Source organism: Mus caroli, unplaced genomic scaffold (assembly GCF_978045245.1).
Source record: "Mus caroli unplaced genomic scaffold, Mus_caroli_1 scaffold_14, whole genome shotgun sequence".
NCBI lineage: Eukaryota > Metazoa > Chordata > Mammalia > Rodentia > Muridae > Mus > Mus caroli.
The window spans coordinates 55,032,529-55,054,011 of record NW_028227269.1 but is presented as its reverse complement, the minus strand read 5'-3'; the positions used below and the strand labels follow the sequence as shown (position 1 = coordinate 55,054,011).

At 40.3% G+C, this 21,483-nt stretch overlaps 1 protein-coding gene across 2 annotated transcripts in view; it reads left to right on the top strand.

The window, feature by feature from the left end:
* Positions 1–21,483, top strand: part of Slc25a21 (solute carrier family 25 member 21) — a 490,501-nt gene that overhangs the window by 322,964 nt on the left and 146,054 nt on the right. For both annotated transcript variants that reach the window (XM_021179180.3, XM_085830388.1), the window contains one exon: positions 21,311–21,394. In XM_021179180.3, coding sequence (XP_021034839.1) covers positions 21,311–21,394 — 84 coding nt within the window. The remainder of the gene's footprint in view (positions 1–21,310; positions 21,395–21,483) is intronic.

The following is a 21,483-nucleotide window of genomic DNA, read 5'->3' as shown; positions in this document are numbered from 1 at the left end:
AACTTTTTAGAATGTCTCGCCTAAGCTTTCAAAAGCATAAATCTCATGGTTAAAGAAAAGGTGTCAGTCACCACTGCATTTGTGTGTCTACTCTAAAGTATCCTCCGTGCAGTCTTCTGTCGGTGGGAAACCTTGCCCACAGTTCCAGAGCTGCCTCCTGCCACACCAAGCTCACCCCTTCATAGACTGCCCCCATCTCATTTACCTTCCAGCCCATCAGTTTGGCTTGTATATATTATCTCCTATATGTGTTCATTTATTTTCTGTGTACATGTGTAAAATTATGTTAGTGCTTCTGTAGATTTACTTTGAATTCTCTTCTCATTGCCTCTGCTTTTTAAAAGTACTTAAATTTATTATCTGGGGATACTGGTACATAGTTTGTTATACACTTTATAGATGCACTGAAAATTTGACTTTAATAAACATGTACAAAATAATTTTTTAATGAAATGGCTTTATTTTTCAATTTGAAGCAATGTGAAATTATTCAAACATTTACTAAATGAATACTGACTTTAGAAATTGAAAGTAGGCCCTCATAAAATGTTCTTTATTGTTTAATCACACACAAAATAAGAGGTAGACTCGACTTTGTTTTCTGATATTTGTTTAGACATCGTAAAGCCTGCCACAAGACGTCCCTTTGAAGTAACGGTTTTCACAAGGGTAGAAACAGTCATTTATAGTGTTTAAAAAATAATCTTAAAAAGGCATAAAGTTGCAAACAGGTAGTAAAAATTTGTTGCAAAGTATGTTCTTTTGGGTGCCCTAGAATGTCTCACTGTTGGCATTTGTTTACAATTTTGTTTTTTGTTTTTAATTACTTCCAAATTGTCCACCTTCGGAAAAGCATGAAAGGTGTAATAATTGTGCATTGGCTCCATTAAGTTAATACAGAATATTATGGAAAATGGTTTTCACTCTTGAAAATCCCCCTTCAACTATAAAAGTGCAAATGAGATTGTCCCTGCTGATTTAGGCAGACCCATGAGCCTCAAAGCAATTGGATATTTATAAGAAAATTCCAGACATAGCCGTGCCGCTGTGATCCACGTGACCCAAACACTCCAGGTTTTGTCTCTTGTACTGTCTGAGGAAAAACAAAAGAGACATACAATCTCTATTGGAGGAAGTCAAATCACTGCTGTGGCTTGTTATGGTGAATCATATGGGCTGTTTTATAGAATCACTGAGTTTATTTAGAGGAGAGTGCCTTCTGCAGTGTCACGGTGTTGTCTCCACTAACAACTGCAGCTACTTGCCCTGGGTTCTCAGAAACTGACCCTCCCCCTGGTCCTGGAAGGGATTTAGATTTCTATGTCCACTGCACGTTTACCAAACTAACAAAGACACTGGAACGGAAGGAAAGCATATCTGCGTATTGATCTCTGATTCTGAACTTGGAGCAATTGTTGCTGCTGTCTTTAACTGTAGCTCACATGGCTGGAAGGAAAGGACTATTGTGTAATTAAGAGTCATTTCAATTCTCCTAATTTGATTGGGAATCTAATTTAGTAGATTACTTTTGGGTTTTTCAGGAAACATTTTGCCAGCCTTATAGGCACTGCACCTTCATGCCAAGGTTGAGACATCTCATAAAGATTTGTCTAAAGAACACCAACGGGGCCACGTGGATCTTTTCAGCTCAAAGCAGGCCTCATAAAATTATCTCGTTGTAGAACCTTTTTATTTCAAACCTATATAAATGACTCAAGTAGTGAAGGGACTTTACAATTAGTAACATCAAGTTTCTGTGAGGAAAGCAGAATTTAGAAAGTCAGGGTTGAACTTTGATATTTTCTTAACATATCTATTCCATGTTCCATGATGTCACCACACTTACTGATAAGAATACACACACACACACACACACACACACATATATATATACATATATATACATATATATATACATATATATATTCAGGAATAGCTCTTTGGCCTTTAAAGTAAAAAGTTCCAAAAAATATATAATATGATCTAGACATATATAATGAATACATTTAGAAGTACCTATGTTTAAAAATATAGTACCATATTTGATAATCTAAAATAAAAGCAAGTAGTAGTTCTCAAAAAACAATGAAACTATATTTATTGGAAAATAGTCTACCTTTCTTACATTTAAATATAAACAAATTAAATAAAATGAAGTCAGTTCATCTCCTTGGTTGCACCTTTGAACTGCTTAGTCACCACAACAATTTAGGGTAGAGGTTTTAGGTTTTAAGTGAATTTTATTCAAAACTGATATATTTTAATGTCTTCTTATAGTATATCCTCATTTTTAAAGGAAAAATAAAAAAACAAAGAAAAATACCTTTCTAAGTCTCAAATCTAAGTATCTAAAGAAAGAAACTTGCATAAATAAAATGTTTTTCTGCTGGACTGTTCTTTCTGTTTTAACTATGCATGTGTGTGCTATGTATGGATATGGGATGGGGGGGGGAATCGAAATCATTTGACCAGCTCTGACTTTTAGAAGTTAATAAGCACTTCTCAATTTGTATTAGCATGTAAAGACTTAGAGTCCAAAAAGCATTGTACTGAGAATATGTGTTCTTCAACACACATAATGTGCTTTCTGAGGTAAAGAAGACCACGAGACAGGAATGTGGGGACAGACAGAAGCAAGCAGGTAGTGGAAGAGGCATAAAAGGACAATTTTCCAAGAAAATGTGAGCTTATTCTATGTAATGTCCTGTTTTAAGATGCCTAGACATACTTTCCTGCCCCTGATGGTATCCCCTTACCTAGTGGTTCTCAACTTCCCTAATGCTGTGATCAATTACTACAGTTCCTCATGCTGTGGTAACTCCCAACCATAAATTTATTTTGTTGCTACTCATAATTGTAATTTTGTTACTGTTATAAATCCTAATGTAAATATCTGACATACAGGATATCTGATATGTGACCTCCAAAGAGGTCGAAACCCACAGGTTTGAGAACTGCTGCCCTAAGCAGTTCCATGTTAGAATGCTTACCAAAGACTTAGCCTGAAGTTTTAATTATAATATGACCTTGCAGTAACCAACACAAAAGACGTGGTGCCCTCAGATTCTGATGATGTGAACAGAATTTATATATGAGTTAATTGCAATGCTATGGGCAAAGAGTAAGGAAACACTAGGAATAATGCAACCCTTGGGGACAGCGACAGGAGCTAAACTGTCACTACCTCTAAACCCAAAGGTATGCATGTAGAGAAAGGGGACAGGTGCCCCAAAGATGCAAGTCTCAGGGACAGCTCCTTGGCAGGAGCATGAATTTCTGTTGGCAGGGACAGCAGACGTGGGGAAGTATCACAGTAAGGGACCCTCCTTCCTTCTCTCTCCTGTCACCTGCCACAGTTCCTCATTGAGCAAGTCTAACTGGAAGACAGATAACATAGGAGCCTTATGACAACCAATTCTAATAACCTTGTAGACCTGGGGAAGCAGAGCTAGATACTTACCACCTAGTGTTGCAAGAAAAAGAACCCAGTGGTACAGGCTGGGCAATCATCAGAGTATACCAGCTTCAGGGTTGTGAAGAGGCTGGGAACATGGATGCCTGGAGGGAATCAGTCTACAAGGAAAACACAGGGAGAGTATAATGTTGACTTCCATGTTAGTAAAAACAAACCCGAGTAGCCACAAACACACTGATTTCAGTGATTTAACACAGTCTATGACCCATACAATGACCGGCGCAGGTTAGTCTGGGTAACAGGATGTCTTCTGTACCATGTAGTTTTCAATACAGTGTCTTTACATCTTGTGGTTCTGCACTCAGTAGAACTTCCAAGCAGATGACCTGGTCTAGATATAAGATGCATCCTCTAAGATAAATCTTTCAGGCTGTCTTAGTCAGAGTTTCTATTCCTGCACAAACATCATGACCAAGAAACAAGTTGGGGAGGAAAGGGTTTATTCGGCTTACACTTCCATACTGCTGTTCATCACCAAAGGAAGTCAGGACCGGAACTCAAGCAGGTCATAGAGCAGGAGCTGATGCAGAGGCCATGGAGGGATGTTCCTTACTGGCTTGCTTCCCCTGGCTTACTCAGCCTGCTCTCTTATAGAACCCAAGACTACCAGCCCAGAGATGGTCCCACCCACAAGGGGCCTTTTCCCCTTGATCACTAATTGAGAAAATGCCTTACAGGTGGATCTCATGGAGGCATTTCCTCAAATGAAGCTTTCTCTGTGATAACTCCAGCTGTGTCAAGTTGACACAAAACTAGCCAATACAATTGAACCCTTGTCAGCTTGACACACAAACACATCACTAGTAAGTCTCAACCCTTACATTCTTATTCATCCCCAAGGACTAAATAACTTTAAATGTCCCACAGTCTTTACATATTCTTAAAATTTCAATCTCTTTAAAATATCCATCTCTTTTAAAATCCAAAGTCTTTTTTACCATTAAGTCTCTTAACTGTGGGCTCCACTAAAATAGTTTCTTCCTTAAAGAGGGAAAATATCAGGGCACAGTCACAATCAAAAGCAAAAATCAATCTCTAACCATCCAATGTCTGGGATCCAACTCAGGATCTTCTGGGCTCCTCCAAGGGCTTGGGTCACTTCTCCAGTCATGACCTTTGTAGCACATGTGTTGTCCTCTAGGCTCCAGATGCCTGTACTCCACTGCTGCTGCTGCTGCTCTTGGTGGTCATCTCATGGTACTGGCATCTCCAAAACACTGCATGACCCATTCAGTCCTGGGCCGTCAACTGCAACTGAGGCTGCACCTTCACCAATGGCCTTCCATGGCCTTTCATAATGCCGAGCCTCAGCTGCTCTGTGTGACTCCTTCATGCCTTCAAAACCAGTACCACCTGGGAGACCCTTACACATTACCAAGTCCCGCTGCAGCAAGAATACAACCTTGGCTATCTCTGGAACACAGTCTCTTTGTGCTTTCAGAAAACACTTCCCAGAAGATGTCACCTCAACGATGCTGGTCTCTTCTTAATCACCACTAATTTCTTAGCTCCAGCTAACCAGCATCAATAGTCCCAGTAATGCAAAAGTTTCACTTTAGTAGTTCTGGTATCTTGTTAATCACAGCTGATTCTTCAGCCCCAGCTAACCAAAACCACAGAATAATCAAACTCCAAAATAGCAATGGCCCTGAAAAGAGTCTTTAAGTTTCCCTCTGAAATTTCACAAGCCAGGCCTCCATCTTCTGCACTGTTCTCAACATTATCTTCCAAACTCCTACACAACATCTGACAGAACTCTTAACACCGAATGGATCTTCTAGCCAAAAGTTCCAAAGTCCTTCCACAGTCCTCCCCAAAATATGGTCAGGTTGTCACAGGAATACCCCACTCCAAATACCAATTTGTCTTAGGGTTTCTATTCCTGCACAAACATCATGACCAAGAAACAAGTTGGGGAGGAAAGGGTTTATTTGGCTTACACTTCCATACTGCTGTTCATCACCAAAGAAAGTCAGGACTGGAACTCAAGCAGGTCAGGGAGCAGGAGCTGATGCAGAGGCCATGGAGGGATGTTCCTTACTGGCTTGCTTCCCCTGGCTTGCTCAGCCTGCTCTCTTATAAAACCAAGACTGCAAGCCCAGGGATGGTCCCACCCACAAGGGGCCCTTCCCCCTTGATCACTAATTGAGAAAATGCCTTACAGGTGGATCTCATGGAGGCATTTCCTCAAATGAAGCTTTCTCTGTGATAACTCCAGCTGTGTCAAGTTGACACAAAACTAGCCAGTACACAGGCAAAACAGAAAAAAATACGAATGAAGCTCCACTTAATTTTATTGAAAGCCTCAGTCCAAAATTGACACATGACACTTTGGCTTATTCTACCTATAGGGCCAGTTACATGACCTACCCATAGGGCCAGTCACATGACCTAGTCACACACTTGCTTATATAGAGAACAGGATGTGCTTTGGATTAGGTAGTTGTCTTTAGTTGAATAAATACACATAGACATGCATAGCACACACAGACATGCACACACACACACACACACACACACACACACACACAGAAGGGAGAGTGAGGGGAGTGGGAAGGGGGAAGGGGGAAGGGAGGTTTCTTTGTTTTGTTTTGTTTTTTAATCAATTCTGCCACAGATCATAGATCCTGGTGTTATTCCATATCAGTCTTAGGTTTCAGAGACAACCTTGTTATGTCTTCTTGTTACACACTAAACAACCATTTTATCCCCTGTAATTGACCCTGAGACTTGTCGGCCTTATCAGCCAAGACCCTTGGTTAAGGAAAGTCCCAATAGAACAAATTACCTACTTATGTTGTCAAACTTCTAGAAGGTTTAAAATTTGAGATACAGAATATCTTTCACTATCTTATTTGAATACCAAAACATGGTATTACCAATTCTATGCATATTATGTCAAAAATTTTTAAATCACTTTCAGAAACCGCATGGCTTTTGTTTACATTTGTTTATATTTGCTATTATTATTATTATTATTTTGTGAGGGGAGGAGGAGAGGTGCTGTGATTGGAGGTATGGTGTGTGTGTTTGTTAGTGTGAGTATGCCCACATTTTCTTGCTAGTACACATGGTCATGTGCACGGGAACATGTGGAGGAGGACAGATGTTAATTAGAGATGTCTTCCTCCATTGCTCTCCACTTTCATTTTTGGAACATTGTCTCCAACAGAACTAGAGGCTTAGAGGTTGGTTAGGTCAGGCCAATGAGCTTCAGTGATCTGATGCCTGGCCCTACATCCACAGCTGCCACCACAGCACTGGTGTTACAGGGACAGGTTTCCATACCTGGGTTTTATGTGGCATCTGGAGATCCAAACTCAGGTCTGCATAATTTCATGGCAAGCCCTTCACTGTCTGAGCCATATCTCCAGCTCTTGCATTTATTTTTAATCCGCACAAAATTGTATGCTCTTGTCCTAAAAACGTGTTTTAATTATTGAGGTAGTCAAAACCCAGCACAATGCAAGCAATACTTGTAAGAGACATATTTCTTCAACAAAAAAACAAACAAACAAACAAACAAAATTCTCAGTCAAAATTATTATTTCAGACACCTTCTGGGTAGATGTAGCTACAGTGAGAAAAATTATAAGGCCTAGAAATTAAAGAAACAACTCTTACTGGATAACTGTACTTAGGAAGCACTTGGCAGGTGGCAAAGAAAAGAAATTGCTGAAATTAAATAGATTGCCAATAAAACAAATGATTAATCCAAGAAGTTACAGCAATTAGAGTGTCATTTAAAATAAAATTTTAAAAAAGAGGCCTTTGATGTAGCACCTTCAAATATTTGATGATGATTTCTTTTGGGCAAAATGAAAGTGGCCAGAAAGATGGACAAAGTATGGTGGTGAAACCATACTAACTTCAGGTGTGCCCATGGAAGATAATATACAAGGAACAGGTGCCAATAGCCAAACAGAAAAATGAACGAGAAAGTCATCCCTTGCAGAGTTAAGATCCAGTACCTATACAAGTTTCTCTTCTAGCATTGCATCGCTGTTCCAAATAAGTAACCACCTTGTTTGGCAGTTTGTTGTCTTCCAAATTACTCAACCACTGAATTTTGTATATGTGAGTACCCAGAGGAGTATTGAGAGACAAGATACCTTGTTTTCTGATCTATTACCCATATCCCAATCTAGTCTCCATCTAGATCAGATGGCAGTAAATGATACTACCCAGAAATACTGGATTTAGGCATAAACAAAAGAATAAAGTCAGAAATGCACGTCATCTTCCAGGTGTGGAGAGTGAATCTCTTCTATATGCAGAAATAAGATGTAATAGTTTGAATTGTCAACTTAACACAACGCAGGATCATTGGGGAATAGAGTCTCTCTGAGGTACTATTGGTTAGCTCAAGCTAGTCTTGAGCATGTCTGTGTGGAATTGTCTGATCACATTGAGGTGGGAGGAACCCTTCCCTCATTCCCTAGGCAAGGGATTCTGACCTATATAAAAGTGGAAAAGTTGAGAATAGGCACTTATTTGTTTGTTTGATTGTTTATTATTGCTTTTTTTTTTTTTACTATAAATGTGACTAATTAAAAAAAAAAAAAGAAACACATTTCTTTGGGCCAGTCTTCATGTAGAACATTCTCTTGACATCATGTAGAGTTGTAGATATATTGACTTCACCATTGGAGAGACTCAGCTCTGTCTGTGCTTTATTTTAAAAATTGTGTACAAGAGAATGAAAATGGAAGGGGGCCCCTGCCAACTCTCTTATAAATTACATCAAGATCTGTAGGAGATTTCAGAGCTTGAGGCTGCAGCTGTCCAGTCATTTTTGCCAGGACTTGACCTAACACTCATGAGACGCATGAGCTTCCTGGTTTCAGAAGGTGTAGTGGCTTTTATCTGAAGAAACATACAGGAACAGAATTCACAACACAACCACAGGAACAGAGAAGGAACTATTTAGGCACGTTAGATATGCCCTGTGCCACCAGCCTTATCTGCTCTATCAGTTATAAACTAGATCTAAATTAGGTCTTGTTCGACTTCAAGGGGCCATGGAACACTTTACAAAGTCTTTGGAGTGGAGGGATTCAGAAGGGATCAGAGTGTGCAACAGCAGACCTTCTTTCCAAATGGAGGACAGATGGAGCCACCATAGGTATATTACCTGGTGTCTCCACCAGAACCTATGGGCAGCAGTATTTGTAAGGGAGCATCAGGTGGCTGGCTTTTCCTTCCTTTTGTCACAGCTCATTCTTAGACAAAGTTCAAACCCAACCAGAGGCCGCGTACCTCTGGCATAGAACAAAGAAACAAACCACATGCCATAACGATCTCTGTACATGCAAAAGTCTGTTTCAAAGGCCAGACAGTAATGGCCGTGGACTTGACTCATGAGATGCCCCCTCCTGAGCCCTCACTAAAATCCAGGGCCAAACTGTGTTTTCTGGTCCTTGGCCCATTTCTGATTTCAAGTGATGGAATAAAACATACCACAGGAATGGACACAGGAGACAGAGAGTGGGAGAGCCTGAAGTGAGCAGGGGGTGAGGCTTAGAGGCAGATATGCTAATATCCGAGAAATCCTTCCTTCTCAGTAGAGGAATACAGAGAAGACATTGCACAGTAAACAAGGAATCCGAGAAGTTCCATGAGGCCATTAGTGTGAGGCCTCCTCTGCTTAAGCCTAGCCAAGACAGAGAAGAGCACAGCAGGATGTGGTAGCACACACCTGCAATCCTGGCATTTGATAGGCTGAGGCATGACAATCAACAGTTTGAGGCCAACCTGATCTAGAGAGCAGGAGTTTCCTCAGAAACAAAAAGCAAGATGAAACAAAGAAACAGCAACAAAAGACATAGCTGGCCCTGAGAACCCTGTGTTGGGTTCCTTGTCCTACGGGGAAGGCAAACAAAAGCATTACTAACAAGGGTAGCTTACCTGATATTAATGCTTTCACATTACATATTTGTCCCTGCTAGGAGTGTCAATTTTTCAGGTCAATAATTTAGCTAAGACAAGTATAACATTTTGGTTGTCCTGTTCATCACTGACATACAGTAAATTTTACTTTGCTTGAATTCATACAAACTTCACTATTAAGGAATATCGTTTGTTCTTTGTTACCTGTAAGAAGAAAGATGAAACTTCCATCTATCTAGTCTTCCACCCAGCCTTCCTGCTCGTTAGTACAGTGTGGATGAGGACAGCTGTGATGGACCTATGAACGCATCCCAACAGAACCAGAACCAGATGCTTCACCCCTCACATGTTCATTGTAGATGGGTCCCATTTCTAATGGATGTTCTCTTCTGTTCAGCACTTAGCATTCTAGAACTTAGGTTGCCCAAGATCTCCAATCATCTGGATTCTAATTTGTAACACAATCATCCAGATTTTACTTTGTAACACAGACTTGGTTTTAAAGGTAATTATGCTGTAATATGCAAAGTTATGTAGAAGTTGCTAATTACAGTAAGATCTGAGCTTTATAAAATCAAATGACTTGAACGGCCTTACAGTGTTTCGTTGCTTGCCAAAGTGCCTACCTGTAATACTGCCAAACTATGAGTGGCCTTTCATTAAGCATCTATTTAACTAGTGAAACATAGTTTCCTATACATGTTCTACAGACAGGTTAGGCCTGCTCCTGAGTCAAATTAATTCATGAATCCCTTGAATTGCTAGAGTTTAGAACATTTAAAGTAGCCTTTAACTTGATACTTGAAACTGATAAAACCTCACCCTGTTGAATGGGGCTGTTTTGAACATAAGTTCATAAAATAATGGAGTATTCAGTATGAAAATAGTTTAACTAGGGAAAATAGTATGTGTGTGAAAGAGAAAAGGGTAGGGGAAGAGAAAGGAGGGGAAGGGAGGTGAGGGCTTGGGGAGGGAAGAGAGCAAGAGATGAGAAGGAGAGTTCAGTAGTTGCTGTTGGCCTTGACAGTGTTCTCTAGGCACACACTAGAGACCCATACACTTGGAAATAATTAAAAATATTCAATAGAAGCTAGATATGTTGATGTTTGTTATGTTATAATACTGGTCCACTCCACCAGAAGGATCACAAATGTCTCTGTTCTTTAAGCATAACATCATCTAAACCTCCCTACAAGGACATCCGTCCACCCATCCCACCTCACTGTGACAATTCTTCCTCCACCCATAGTCTCACATCCTGCCACATGAGGAAGCAGATTAAATGAACAGGGTCTTGGAAGGCTGCTTTTTTCACCACACTATTGGGAATCCAGATGCAAAGATCAATAGCAGGTAGATGATATACAAGTCCCATTATCTTCTTACCTGAGAGGAGCGGTTGCATTGGCCACTCGCTGACCAGGGGATATATTCCTAGTATAGAACCCAAGGGACCTGCTCCCTCTAAGTCTGACACATTTAAGGCCCAAGTTAGTACTCTTGTTTTGTTTTTCAAGTGATTATAAGCACACACTACAAGAAAACTGAAATTAAAGGACACTCTGATATCAGAAAACTTATTTTAAATTGCACTAAAAGCTAAAAGGGATGTATGCATAAGCATTGATGGATATTTCTTCATGACTTGAGGTCCTGTCCACCTATAATGTGCCTTTTCCCTCATTTGAAATGATCACAATGTATGCAAATCTTAGTGACCCATAAGGTCAACCTTGATTAAAATAAAATAATAAAATTTTCATTGTAGTATGTCTCAGCCCAAGCACACAACTTTAACCCAAGACCTTCTGTTTATCATAAAAAAATAGTCATTGTGGTGTGGCTCAGCCCTACTAGTACACACTTTTAATCCAAGAGTTTTCTGTTTAATGTAAACAAGTAGTTGTGGTGTGGCTTGGTCCCATCACACACCTTTAACCCAAGAGCGAAATAAAGTCAACCCTAGGTCAAGAGGCGGAGCAAGCAACCAGCTGACAGGAAGTGAACATAAGTAAGCAGAAAGGAGAAACAGAGTTGAAGGGCGTTTAAGACAGAGTGGAGACGGAGCTTTTCCTTCTGGGACCCTGGTGGAGTAGGAAGGTCAGCTGGGTGCTTTCTCTGCCTCTCTGAGCTAGCAGGGTTTCACCAAGCATCTGGTTCCTAAGTCTTCATTGGTAAAATTGAATTGCTGGGATTTTTGTTTTTAAAACAATTTTCTCCTCTATGATAAGCACATTTTCTTCCTGATTTGCCAACTTTAACATCTCCACTGAAGGAGATTCTTCCCAACATCCATGCTCAGGAATGCAAAGAACACACTTGCTCTTTAATACTTCTTCTCTGATAGACTTTCTTATCAATGCTAAATAAACCATACCATGGACTCATTTGATCCATTCTAATAAAATGCAGTAATCTCTCAGGTCTCTGACTCTGTGTTCTCTAGCTCTTTGTCTCACTGACTCTGGCTCAGGGTCTCTAGTGTATAATTAGTTTCCACAAAATGGCTCAGTTCCCAGAGCCAGTGAGGGGTTCTGGCAGATTTGACCACATTTTAATTTTGTTCTGGAAAACTTTTATGGTAGCCAGAAACCAAGTCTCATCTTGAACTGTAGCAAGCTAAATCTAACACCTAAGGACGGTCTCTGTAGTCAAGTAGACTGTAGTAGCAGTGATGCTAGAAATAAGCTTATATACAGGGAGGGAGACAGGAAGGACAGGTAGAAAAAGGATATGACCAGCTTTTGTGGAGGTGGGTGTTAGCGAATTATTTTTTGGAATATGGGGAAGCTATGAAATGCATTAAGTATGATAAGTTTAATATTTGATGACTGAAATTAATGCAGCCTCCTCTATTTTTGTTACCTTTCTAGTAAATTCTGTTTCTGATCTCTTCCCTCATTCTCAAGTACGAGCTAGTTACATGCTAAGTAACCACTGCAATGGCTAGCCTAGATCAACATACTTGTAAGAATGCTGAGAGGGACACATCTGGGTGAAATTATCTGTTGGCATTAATTATGAGGTCTGATTAAATGTGTGTGTGTTTGTGTGTGTATGTGTGTGTGTGTGTGTGTGTGTGTGTGTGTATACATATGTACACTCAGACTGGCCACACTACAACCTGATTTTAAGCATAGTTTTGTTTCGATTTTGTGTTTTGTTGTTGTTGTTTTGATGTGGCGTATGTCTTACAAAACAAAATAATTGAAATTCATGCTGGTGAAGCCTTCATTTAATTGAGACCAGTTTATGCCTAGAGCACTTTAATTATACAGCCATGTTAATTAGTCTATTTTATTATTTGTGGCTTAGCATTATTAGATTAGGTCGTAATCTCTAGCGATCATTTGCCTTTGAGTTGTTAACTAGCATGTTGTCATTAAACTAAGTTTTAGAATTAGATCATCAATGCTCTTAGTCATACTCATGAAACCACATAAACAATTGGAAAAATTGGTGCCCGGTGGTACAATGAACCTTATCACAGTTCATTTTTGCGATATTATATATTTCCATAGGATCTAAACTAGAAATGCCTTATAATGATGCAAAATAGTCAAAAGGGGATATAATATACTTTACTACACTAAGAGACACTGAGTAGATGTTTATTGTAACAAAATGTGTGGTTGGCAAGAAATGAACCATTTATAGGATACTTAACTTACTGTTAATTATAAATTGTAAAATATACAGCTACAACATATTAGCCTTTAACTGTTCCTGGCTCCTGTGAAGAGCTACAGGTAGACATACCTAGGATCACAGAAAATTACTTAAAATATAATGAGGCTATTAGGACTGATCTGATTTTTTAGAGAGATATTTTTTTTGAAGCTCTGTTTTTTAAAGTGTTCCAAATTACATGACACAGAGAGTTTTCTTTGCTTTTGAAGCTTTGCCAAAATGCCACGGCCTTATCTGTAGTAATTATCTAGGCCAACAAGTGCCCCAGGTTACATATTTTTTTCAAATTATAAACAGTTTTATAATAACAGAGAAATGGATTGGTCTCATTCAGCTTTGCAGATTCTAAGCCAAACCATAGCCCAGTGCACCTGTGTGTACTAAAGACATATGAGACAGGCATAACGGCTTGGCAGACAGAAAAGAAGAAAAGGACTAACCGACAACCGGGAGCATTCTCTCTCCTCAACGTTTTAGAACAATGCATAGCCAAATATGTATGGGCATAGCTTTTGAGTGCCAGTCGTCAATCACTGCTCAGCCAGAGTACAACACTGCTGGACCTGCTAGCTTTACTTTAGAGTGTTACCTGATGTCAGGCTGTGACCATGTGTCCAGTGGGCACATGCAATGCCTAGATCCCAGGTGAACCACACTCCAACTCTCTAGTGGACACACATGCCAAGCTGTTTTGGAGTCGATTACTAACATTGAGCCTATGTTCCTCTGTTTCTTCTATCCCAGAGGACAGAATTCATAAACCATTCATCTTTGCTTCCCTAAAATCCTTATCTCTTACCCCTCTACAGATGGAAAAATCTCTGTTAGTTTTAAGGCCATACTCTATATCCATCCTACATGGCTTAAAGACTCTTGAACTTTTTCAGTTTCCAAGACAAAGTTATATGTAGTTTAGGTTATGATACTTAATCTAAAGTAAAACAAAATATTCTTGACTAGATTTTCAAAAAAAAAATCACATGGATACTCACTAGTGACTTAACAAGTGAAATGTAAGGTATGGATAGAGATGAGTGTTTGGAGGATGCCATTTTCTGGGCTTACAAAAGATTCAGAGAATGGTTTGGGCAGGCACATATGCCGTGGTACCTGTCAGCACATACACACGTGTGCACGGAAATGCATAAATAAATGTAATTAAAGATGAAGAGAACCATCTTTTAGAAATCATCCTGAGTGCCCGACCACCTGCATGACAATTTTGCAAGGATGGTAAGTGTGGGTCCCCAAAGTATGTCTCTCCACAGGAAGGGAGCATGTCATCTGTCATCAAGTGATTTTTTTCAGGACCCAGGAAAGGAGTGCATTTGGTGGGAAACTGTCTATCTCTATGCAGTATAGGGCCTTTCCCCAAATGTGAGGTAGATACATAGAAATACGTTTCAAAGCCTCTGACATGCCTTTGCCTGTTTGATCTGACATTGGCGGTGTTCATCCGATGAGCAAGAAAGCAAACATACTCTGTAAGAGCAACATCTTATTTCAGTAAGGTTGACTAATTACAGTGACTTAAAATCTTTATTTAATCTTCCCATAGTTATCCTTTTAATGTGTTCTGTAATTGCAAACCCTTTGGTCTGTTAATCTCTGATTCATTAGTGGGCTCCTTAAGTGTTTATTAAGAAGCTCATGTAATATTCTGGTAATTACTAATAATCTCTGTTCATAGCACATTTACAAAGATCTCTGCAGGGAGCTGCATTAGGGCTCATCAGCACATAACAGGCTGCAGATCCTATTAGCAGTATTGTACTCCTGAGAAGTAGAGAGGACGTATACAGTAGCACAGAATGTCCTTTCTCTCTCTGACCAAGAAACTCCAAAATTAAATCCGACTGTTGTTCTTCCTCCAAAATTCAGTATTCCCCTGCCGTCTGATGTTCTGCCGTTTCACTGAGGAGAAAGGCAGACAGGGATTGCATTACACATCACTAGAATTATAACTGGGGATGCCTAGTCTGTGTCTCCAGTGTGCCTCATCTCCTTTGACACAAGGGTGCAATTACTGTATGGGCTAATGCGTTGTGGTGGCATACAATGCCATTGAAGGAGAACAAAGTGCCACTTAGAGCTTTGGTACCCAGGATCTCTGCATCCCCACCCTGAACAAAGCCAACCCTTGCCACCCCCTTCTTGGAAGCAAAATCCCTTTAATAGAGGACAAGCTTTGACAGACAACACTTCAAAGTAAAAGTGATGATAAGCAGAGTTTGGTGTGAATGGTTTCTGAGGGCCAGGTCCAATGGGAAAGAGGACAGGAAAGAACACTAACTGCTAACCGAGAAGGTGACCTTGCGGAGGTGATACCAGAAACCAACACCGACCATCACTCAAATCCACCTGGGTTTGGCAACTGTGCAGAGAGATGACTCACAACAGCTTTTGCCCCCAAATTTTCTTCAGCCCCCTCCTCCGCAAATGCTCACCAAATAACCTCATTAAAAAGTACTCTGGGAGCTAATGACGTGGCTCACTGGGTCATCTCCAGGCCTGAGCATCTGAGTCTGATCCCCTGGAACCACACAGTAAAAGAAGAGACCAGACTTCCGCAAGCTGTCCTCTGACCTCTGCATGAAGGCAGGTACATGCACATGTAAACACATACACACACACACACACACACACACACACACACACACACACACAGAATTTAAAAAGTTAAAAGCAAAAACAAAACCCCAAATTAAAATGAATAAAAACTTGAAACAGAGCGTGTAGCGTGCAGATATACATGCATTGCTTGGAGATAACTCCACCCCTTTATCAGTCCAAATCTTTGCGGTTAGATGCTATCTATTCTCACAAAGATATAAATATATAGTGTATACATCCTGCAACCTTTAATCCTTTGGGAATGAGACACTGCACAAACCTGACAATATTTCTGCACAGATTTTGACATTTTTAAACAGTTTCATCCTGAGTCTTTCAAGACAGCAAAGCCATTTCACTTCTCATTGACATCTTTCTTATGGCTGTGTCTCAGAAGTACTCTAACGTGCTGAAGCATTGCATCTCACTGTCTCCTTAAAACCTGCAAGAGTTTTAAATGGCTCTTTCCAAACACATGTCTAAGAGAGTGGGGCCTGCACAACCATTTCTTGAGTCTGTGAAAACAAAGGCACTACCATGCATCAGGTGGCTTGTATGTGGACATTTCGAGGCCCTTCCTGGCCCTGGTAGTTACTATAGTAACTTGCTTAGTACTCCCGCTGGAGCAGATGCTAGGGCCCATTTCTCCCATTGCTAAGTGCAAGCAATCTTGCACAGGCAGGCCCCATGGCTGACTGTTCACCTTGGCTCCTTTGCAGAGCTCTAAAGGTTTGAGCCATGTTCCTTTCCATTGTGTTTGATTCTGAGTGGATGTTAGGCACCGATCTCAAATGTACTGTCCAGTCTGTGTCTTTGGCAGCAACCATTCTTTCTACTAAAGGGAGTTACTTGGATGGAGAGTCCGCATGTGACCAAACTACGCTTACAAAAACAATAGAGAGGTCCAAGTTTTTCTTCTCAACAAAAGTGAGAGAGAAAGAAACTTACTCGAGAATTGTGTCCCAAAGCATAAAGAGAATTTATCAGCACAAAATGCAGCTTGGAAAATGCTGAGATTATGCAGAAAGGAGGAAGGAAATTGCTGGTTTACATGACTGCATTGTAATTATATCAACTTAAAACAGCTTCCTCAGAACTGATAGCTCTCTCATCAGATTAAGTCATGTGTTGTGGAGCTAAAATTCACCCATGTTCCTGTGCAGAGTGCAGCATGCTGTCTCTGAGATGTAAGTAGGAAAGGTGTTGCTCTCTGACTTTGGTGTGTCTGGCCTCTGACTGCTTCTGTCTGCAGAGTAGAAAGTGCTCTGAGCCTTGCTGTTAACTGCGCCCTCCCTCCTCTGCATTGCTCATGCAGTGCAGCTGTGGTCATTTGGCCTCTGTGTCTCCTGCCTGCCAAGAATGCGGGATCATTCATTAGACCACCAGCTTCTCCATGAAGCACTCCCAACCATCCCACTGACCACTGGTGAGTGCCTGCTCTGAAATGGGACTGAGAAGTAGTGAGTGAGGTTCAGTCCAAAGACATCAGATCCTTGCCTTCCCTTTCTACAAAGTACCGTCTTTTGTCAGCAACAGTCAACCCCCAGGAAGTTCATCTTCAGTATCAGGATAGTGAGTGACTGGCATCTGACATCCCAAAACGCCATTTCTAGGCATTGTTATTTGCATTGATATCATCTTTTTACCTGTCCCCTTAACCTAACCACACGTTTCTAAAAGATAGAACCATGTCTAAAATACAGAGCATACACCCTAAAGAGTGGATAGGACACAGTAGTACATGTGACACAATAATGCTCAGTAACTCACATTAATTGAATGTAAAATGGATTGCAATTGTTACTTTTTATTCTGGAAAAGAAAAGGGTATTTCACCTAGGTAGTAAATTGCCTATATGTCTACAATATCTGAAGTTATCAATACCTTAAACAAAGCTGCAGTTTCTTAACCTCGGAGTCAACAAGAGGTTAAAATCGACCAGAATTTGGATGTGCCCTTATTGGCCCATACGCTGACTCATAGTTCTGTCTAAAAGCAGGGTCACCCATCTGTAAGGTGGCCACCCAGAGAGCTGAAATGCTTAGCTACAGAGCTGAGGAAAGATAAATGCTCTCTGCAGGGCTTTGACCTTTTCTCTCTTGAGTACTCCCCATCACCACCCCCATAAGCCTGATTAAGTCTGAATGCATCCTGAGCAAACCACCTGTGTTAGCAGAGTGTGTGGTGTCTTCCTGAAGGAAACCCGGGCAGGTTGCAATGCTTCCCTCATTTCTCCATTAGGAGGCACAGCTTTCCCTCAGTGGCCTTTGTTCCTCTCCCCACCTGGCCCGCTTTCCACTAGTTGGTTCTATTTCCCTTTTGAATCCCTTGAGGACCAACTCAAACCCTTTCCCTTTCCTGAATCTCGTGCTGAGCCTTTGCAGAGAGCAGTAATCCCACCTCCAGTCCCAGTCTGGAGCACCTGGACCACATGATACCGGTGCTGCTTAACATTTCAGGTGTTTGAGGTTAGCAGGGACTCTTAAATTTTTAGTTCAGTTTTCTTGCATTTCTTTCTTATACTTGTTAAAAGTGGACATAATGTGCAGAATAATTGTGAACATCCTGTTTCATGTGGCACACGTTAAGAAAAAGCTTGGCAGATTAGAAGAAAAGCATCAACAAAAGAACGTGACTGAGGTAAAAATGTATTTAGTGGATGATTTTTACAGATATTGTGAGAAATACATATGTAATAAAATGGTTTTTACAGTAAATGAATATGTTGTAAGTGATTCTCAATAGAAGAGTCTCATTTCTCAGCAGAACTGAGAAAACTTTTAAGTCCCAGCACTGAACTCAGGCTACAAATGTGCACATGTGGACGCTTATTTGCATAAAAGCCAAAATCATATTTTGGCATTTGGTCTGTATACTTCAGTTATTTGTCGTACAAACCTATATATAATTCTCCTATTGCATTGATTTCTGTGGAGTGTTAAACTATTTTAAAACACGAAGTTATCTCATCTACATGCTATAGTCCAGAAATGTCCAAACCATCAAAGTGTGTTCTTATACTAGACAGACCTCTTACTGAGTGTTTCAAGCCAGTGGTACATACACACAGATGTGCCTCTGCATCTTAAACAGCCCGAGTAAGCCAGCTGTTTGAGCTCATACTCTCCTGATAAGTTCTATATAATTTAGTTTTTGTGTATGCATGTATGCTTGTGTGTGTGTGTTCATGTATTCCTATATATGTAGGAGCACATATATGTGCAGAATCACATGTGCACGTGCAAATGAAGGCCAGGGAAAACCTTGAATGTCATTCCTCAAGTTCAGTCCGCTTTGATTTTTCAAGGCAGGGTTTCTCACTAGTTTTGGGCTCACTAAGTGGGTGAGAGTGGTTGCCCAGTAAGCCACAGGAATCCTCCTGTCTCCACCTCTCCAGTGCTAGAAATCCAAGTGAGTACTACCATGCCTGGCTTTTTCACATGGGTCCTGGGGAATGAAGGTGGGTTCCTAAGATTTCACAGCAAGGGATTGATAGGCTGAGCTATCTGCACAGCTCTGCACAATTTAAACTTAAGAATGTAGTTCTTGCTCAGAAACTAAGCTTCTAAACTGATCGTGCCAGTGTGCCTGCAACTTTGACTAAAAGCCCCACACAATTAAGATGAACATGACATTTTAAAGTTTCACAGTAGTCAGCCCACTGTTGTGGAGTATTACTTTCTGGGTTAAAGATGAGCAGAACGTGTTAAAATATAAACCAAAAATGAGTTAAAGACAAAAGAGACTACCCCAAATTCACACATGTCTGCTGCCTCTGCATTCTGGCAAGTGCATCATATGGAGGTTCATACAGCCTTCACAACTGTTCTCTACTCTACAGTCCCATTTAAACTACTATGTCAGCCAATGAATACTATTAGTTTGGGGATTTGTTTGTGCCAGGAACTTTCCTGGGAGATTCAACTGACACATCCCTAAATAGATGCAACCTTGCTCCCCCAAATGATCAACTTTCCACTTTATAGAACCCAGGTAATTTCAGCTTTACTTCAGTTGCCCATTGAGTTCAAGCAGCATGAAGCATTCACTTGTGTCTGAGATGAGTCTGGGTTTTCAGCATATTCCCCCAGGAACTAGAACTTCAAAGAACAGAGAAGAAGAAGAAGAAGAAGAAGAAGAAGAAGAAGAAGAAGAAGAAGAAGAAGAAGAAGAAGAAGAAGAAGAAGAAGAAGAAGAAGAAGAAGAAGAAGAAGAAGAAGAAGGAGGAGGAAGAGGAGGAGGAGGAGGAGGAGGAGGAGGAGGAGGAGGAGGAGAAGAAAGAAAGAAAGAAAGAAAGAAAGAAAGAAAGAAAGAAAGAAAGAAAGAAAGAAAGAAAGAAGAAAGAAGAAAAGAAGGAAGAAAGAATAAATAAGAAAGAAAAGAAGAAAGGAAGAAGGAAGAAGGAAGAAAGAAGAAAAGAAAGAAGAAAGAAAGAAGGAGAAAGAAGAAGGAGGAGGAGGAGGAGAAGGAGGAGGAGAAGGAGGAGGAAGGAGAAGGAGGAGGAAGGAGAAGGAGGAGGAAGGAGAAGGAGGAGGAAGGAGGAAGAGGAGGAGGAGAAGGAGAAGAAAGGAGGAGGAGGAGGAGAAGGAAGAAGAGAAGAAGAAGAAGAAGAAGAAGAAGAAGAAGAAGAAGAAGAAGAAGAAGAAGAAGAAGAAGAAGAAGAAGAAGAAGAAGAAGAAGATATGACTACCATAATGATAATAATATGGAAAATATCTTGAACTAGATAATAAAAGGGGTAATTCTAAAAAGTAGCTACAGGGGAAAAAAGGAAATAGATTGAATTGTGGCAAGAAGCAGAGGAGGGAGAATGACTTTGAAGCACAGTTTAGGATAAAAAGATAAAACTGAGTGATGAACAGACTAAATAAACAGGAGAGTGTACTGAAAGTGGCATGTAGTAAAATGAACATTTATTATCACATCTTTAGAAATAAACCCGAGAGCAAACACAAAGAAAAGGTAAACTGTCATGTTGTTTCTGCCTTCGGTGCACTACAGTGGAAGATAAACAATGATACCGTGAAAACAGCAGGTGACAGAGGACAGCTTTCAGAAATGAAACCATCTTCCCCGAGCAACAGCCATGTGCAGACCAATGCACTTGTGCAGAGACCTTGCCATGGTGATGTCACGATGGTAAATCGTAGCCTGACATGCACCTGCAAGGCCACAAGCACCTGTCTGGCAGAATTAGTTCCAAGTTCACACTCAGAATCTAACTTGTATTAATCCCCCTGTCCTACTAAACTTTGTATTAATACCCATTGTGGAACGTTAAGTAAGGCTTGTACTATGTATTTTTTTTCATACACATCTTCAGATTATTCTTTCAGATGAAGACAATGTATGGTATCTGTGCATGATTTTCACACACACACACACACACACACACAAAATCTAAATGCCCTGAGTAAGAAACAGAAACCTGAGCTCTCATAAAGTACAAATTAATACCAATAAGGTAATAACAGAAATAAGGCAAAGGTTATATAAGAACAATAAAGTAATAAAATCTATAGTAATGATGAAAATATTTTAAATTACTCTGGAAATGCTACATTTTTAAAACTTTAAAAACAAGGAAAGTTAGCGAAATTTTTAATGTGTGTTTATTCTGTTGTTGCTTGATTTCTTTCTAGGTTCCAGGTGCAGAGAAGTGTAACAGACCCACAAAGTTATAGAACTGTAAGAGGCAGCTTCCAGATGATCTTCCGAACAGAAGGGTATGTGATGCCTTTTGTACAGGGTCTGTATATTGATATGGTCATTTTAATGTACTTGCACTTGACAAATTTTCTTGTTTTCCATAGTT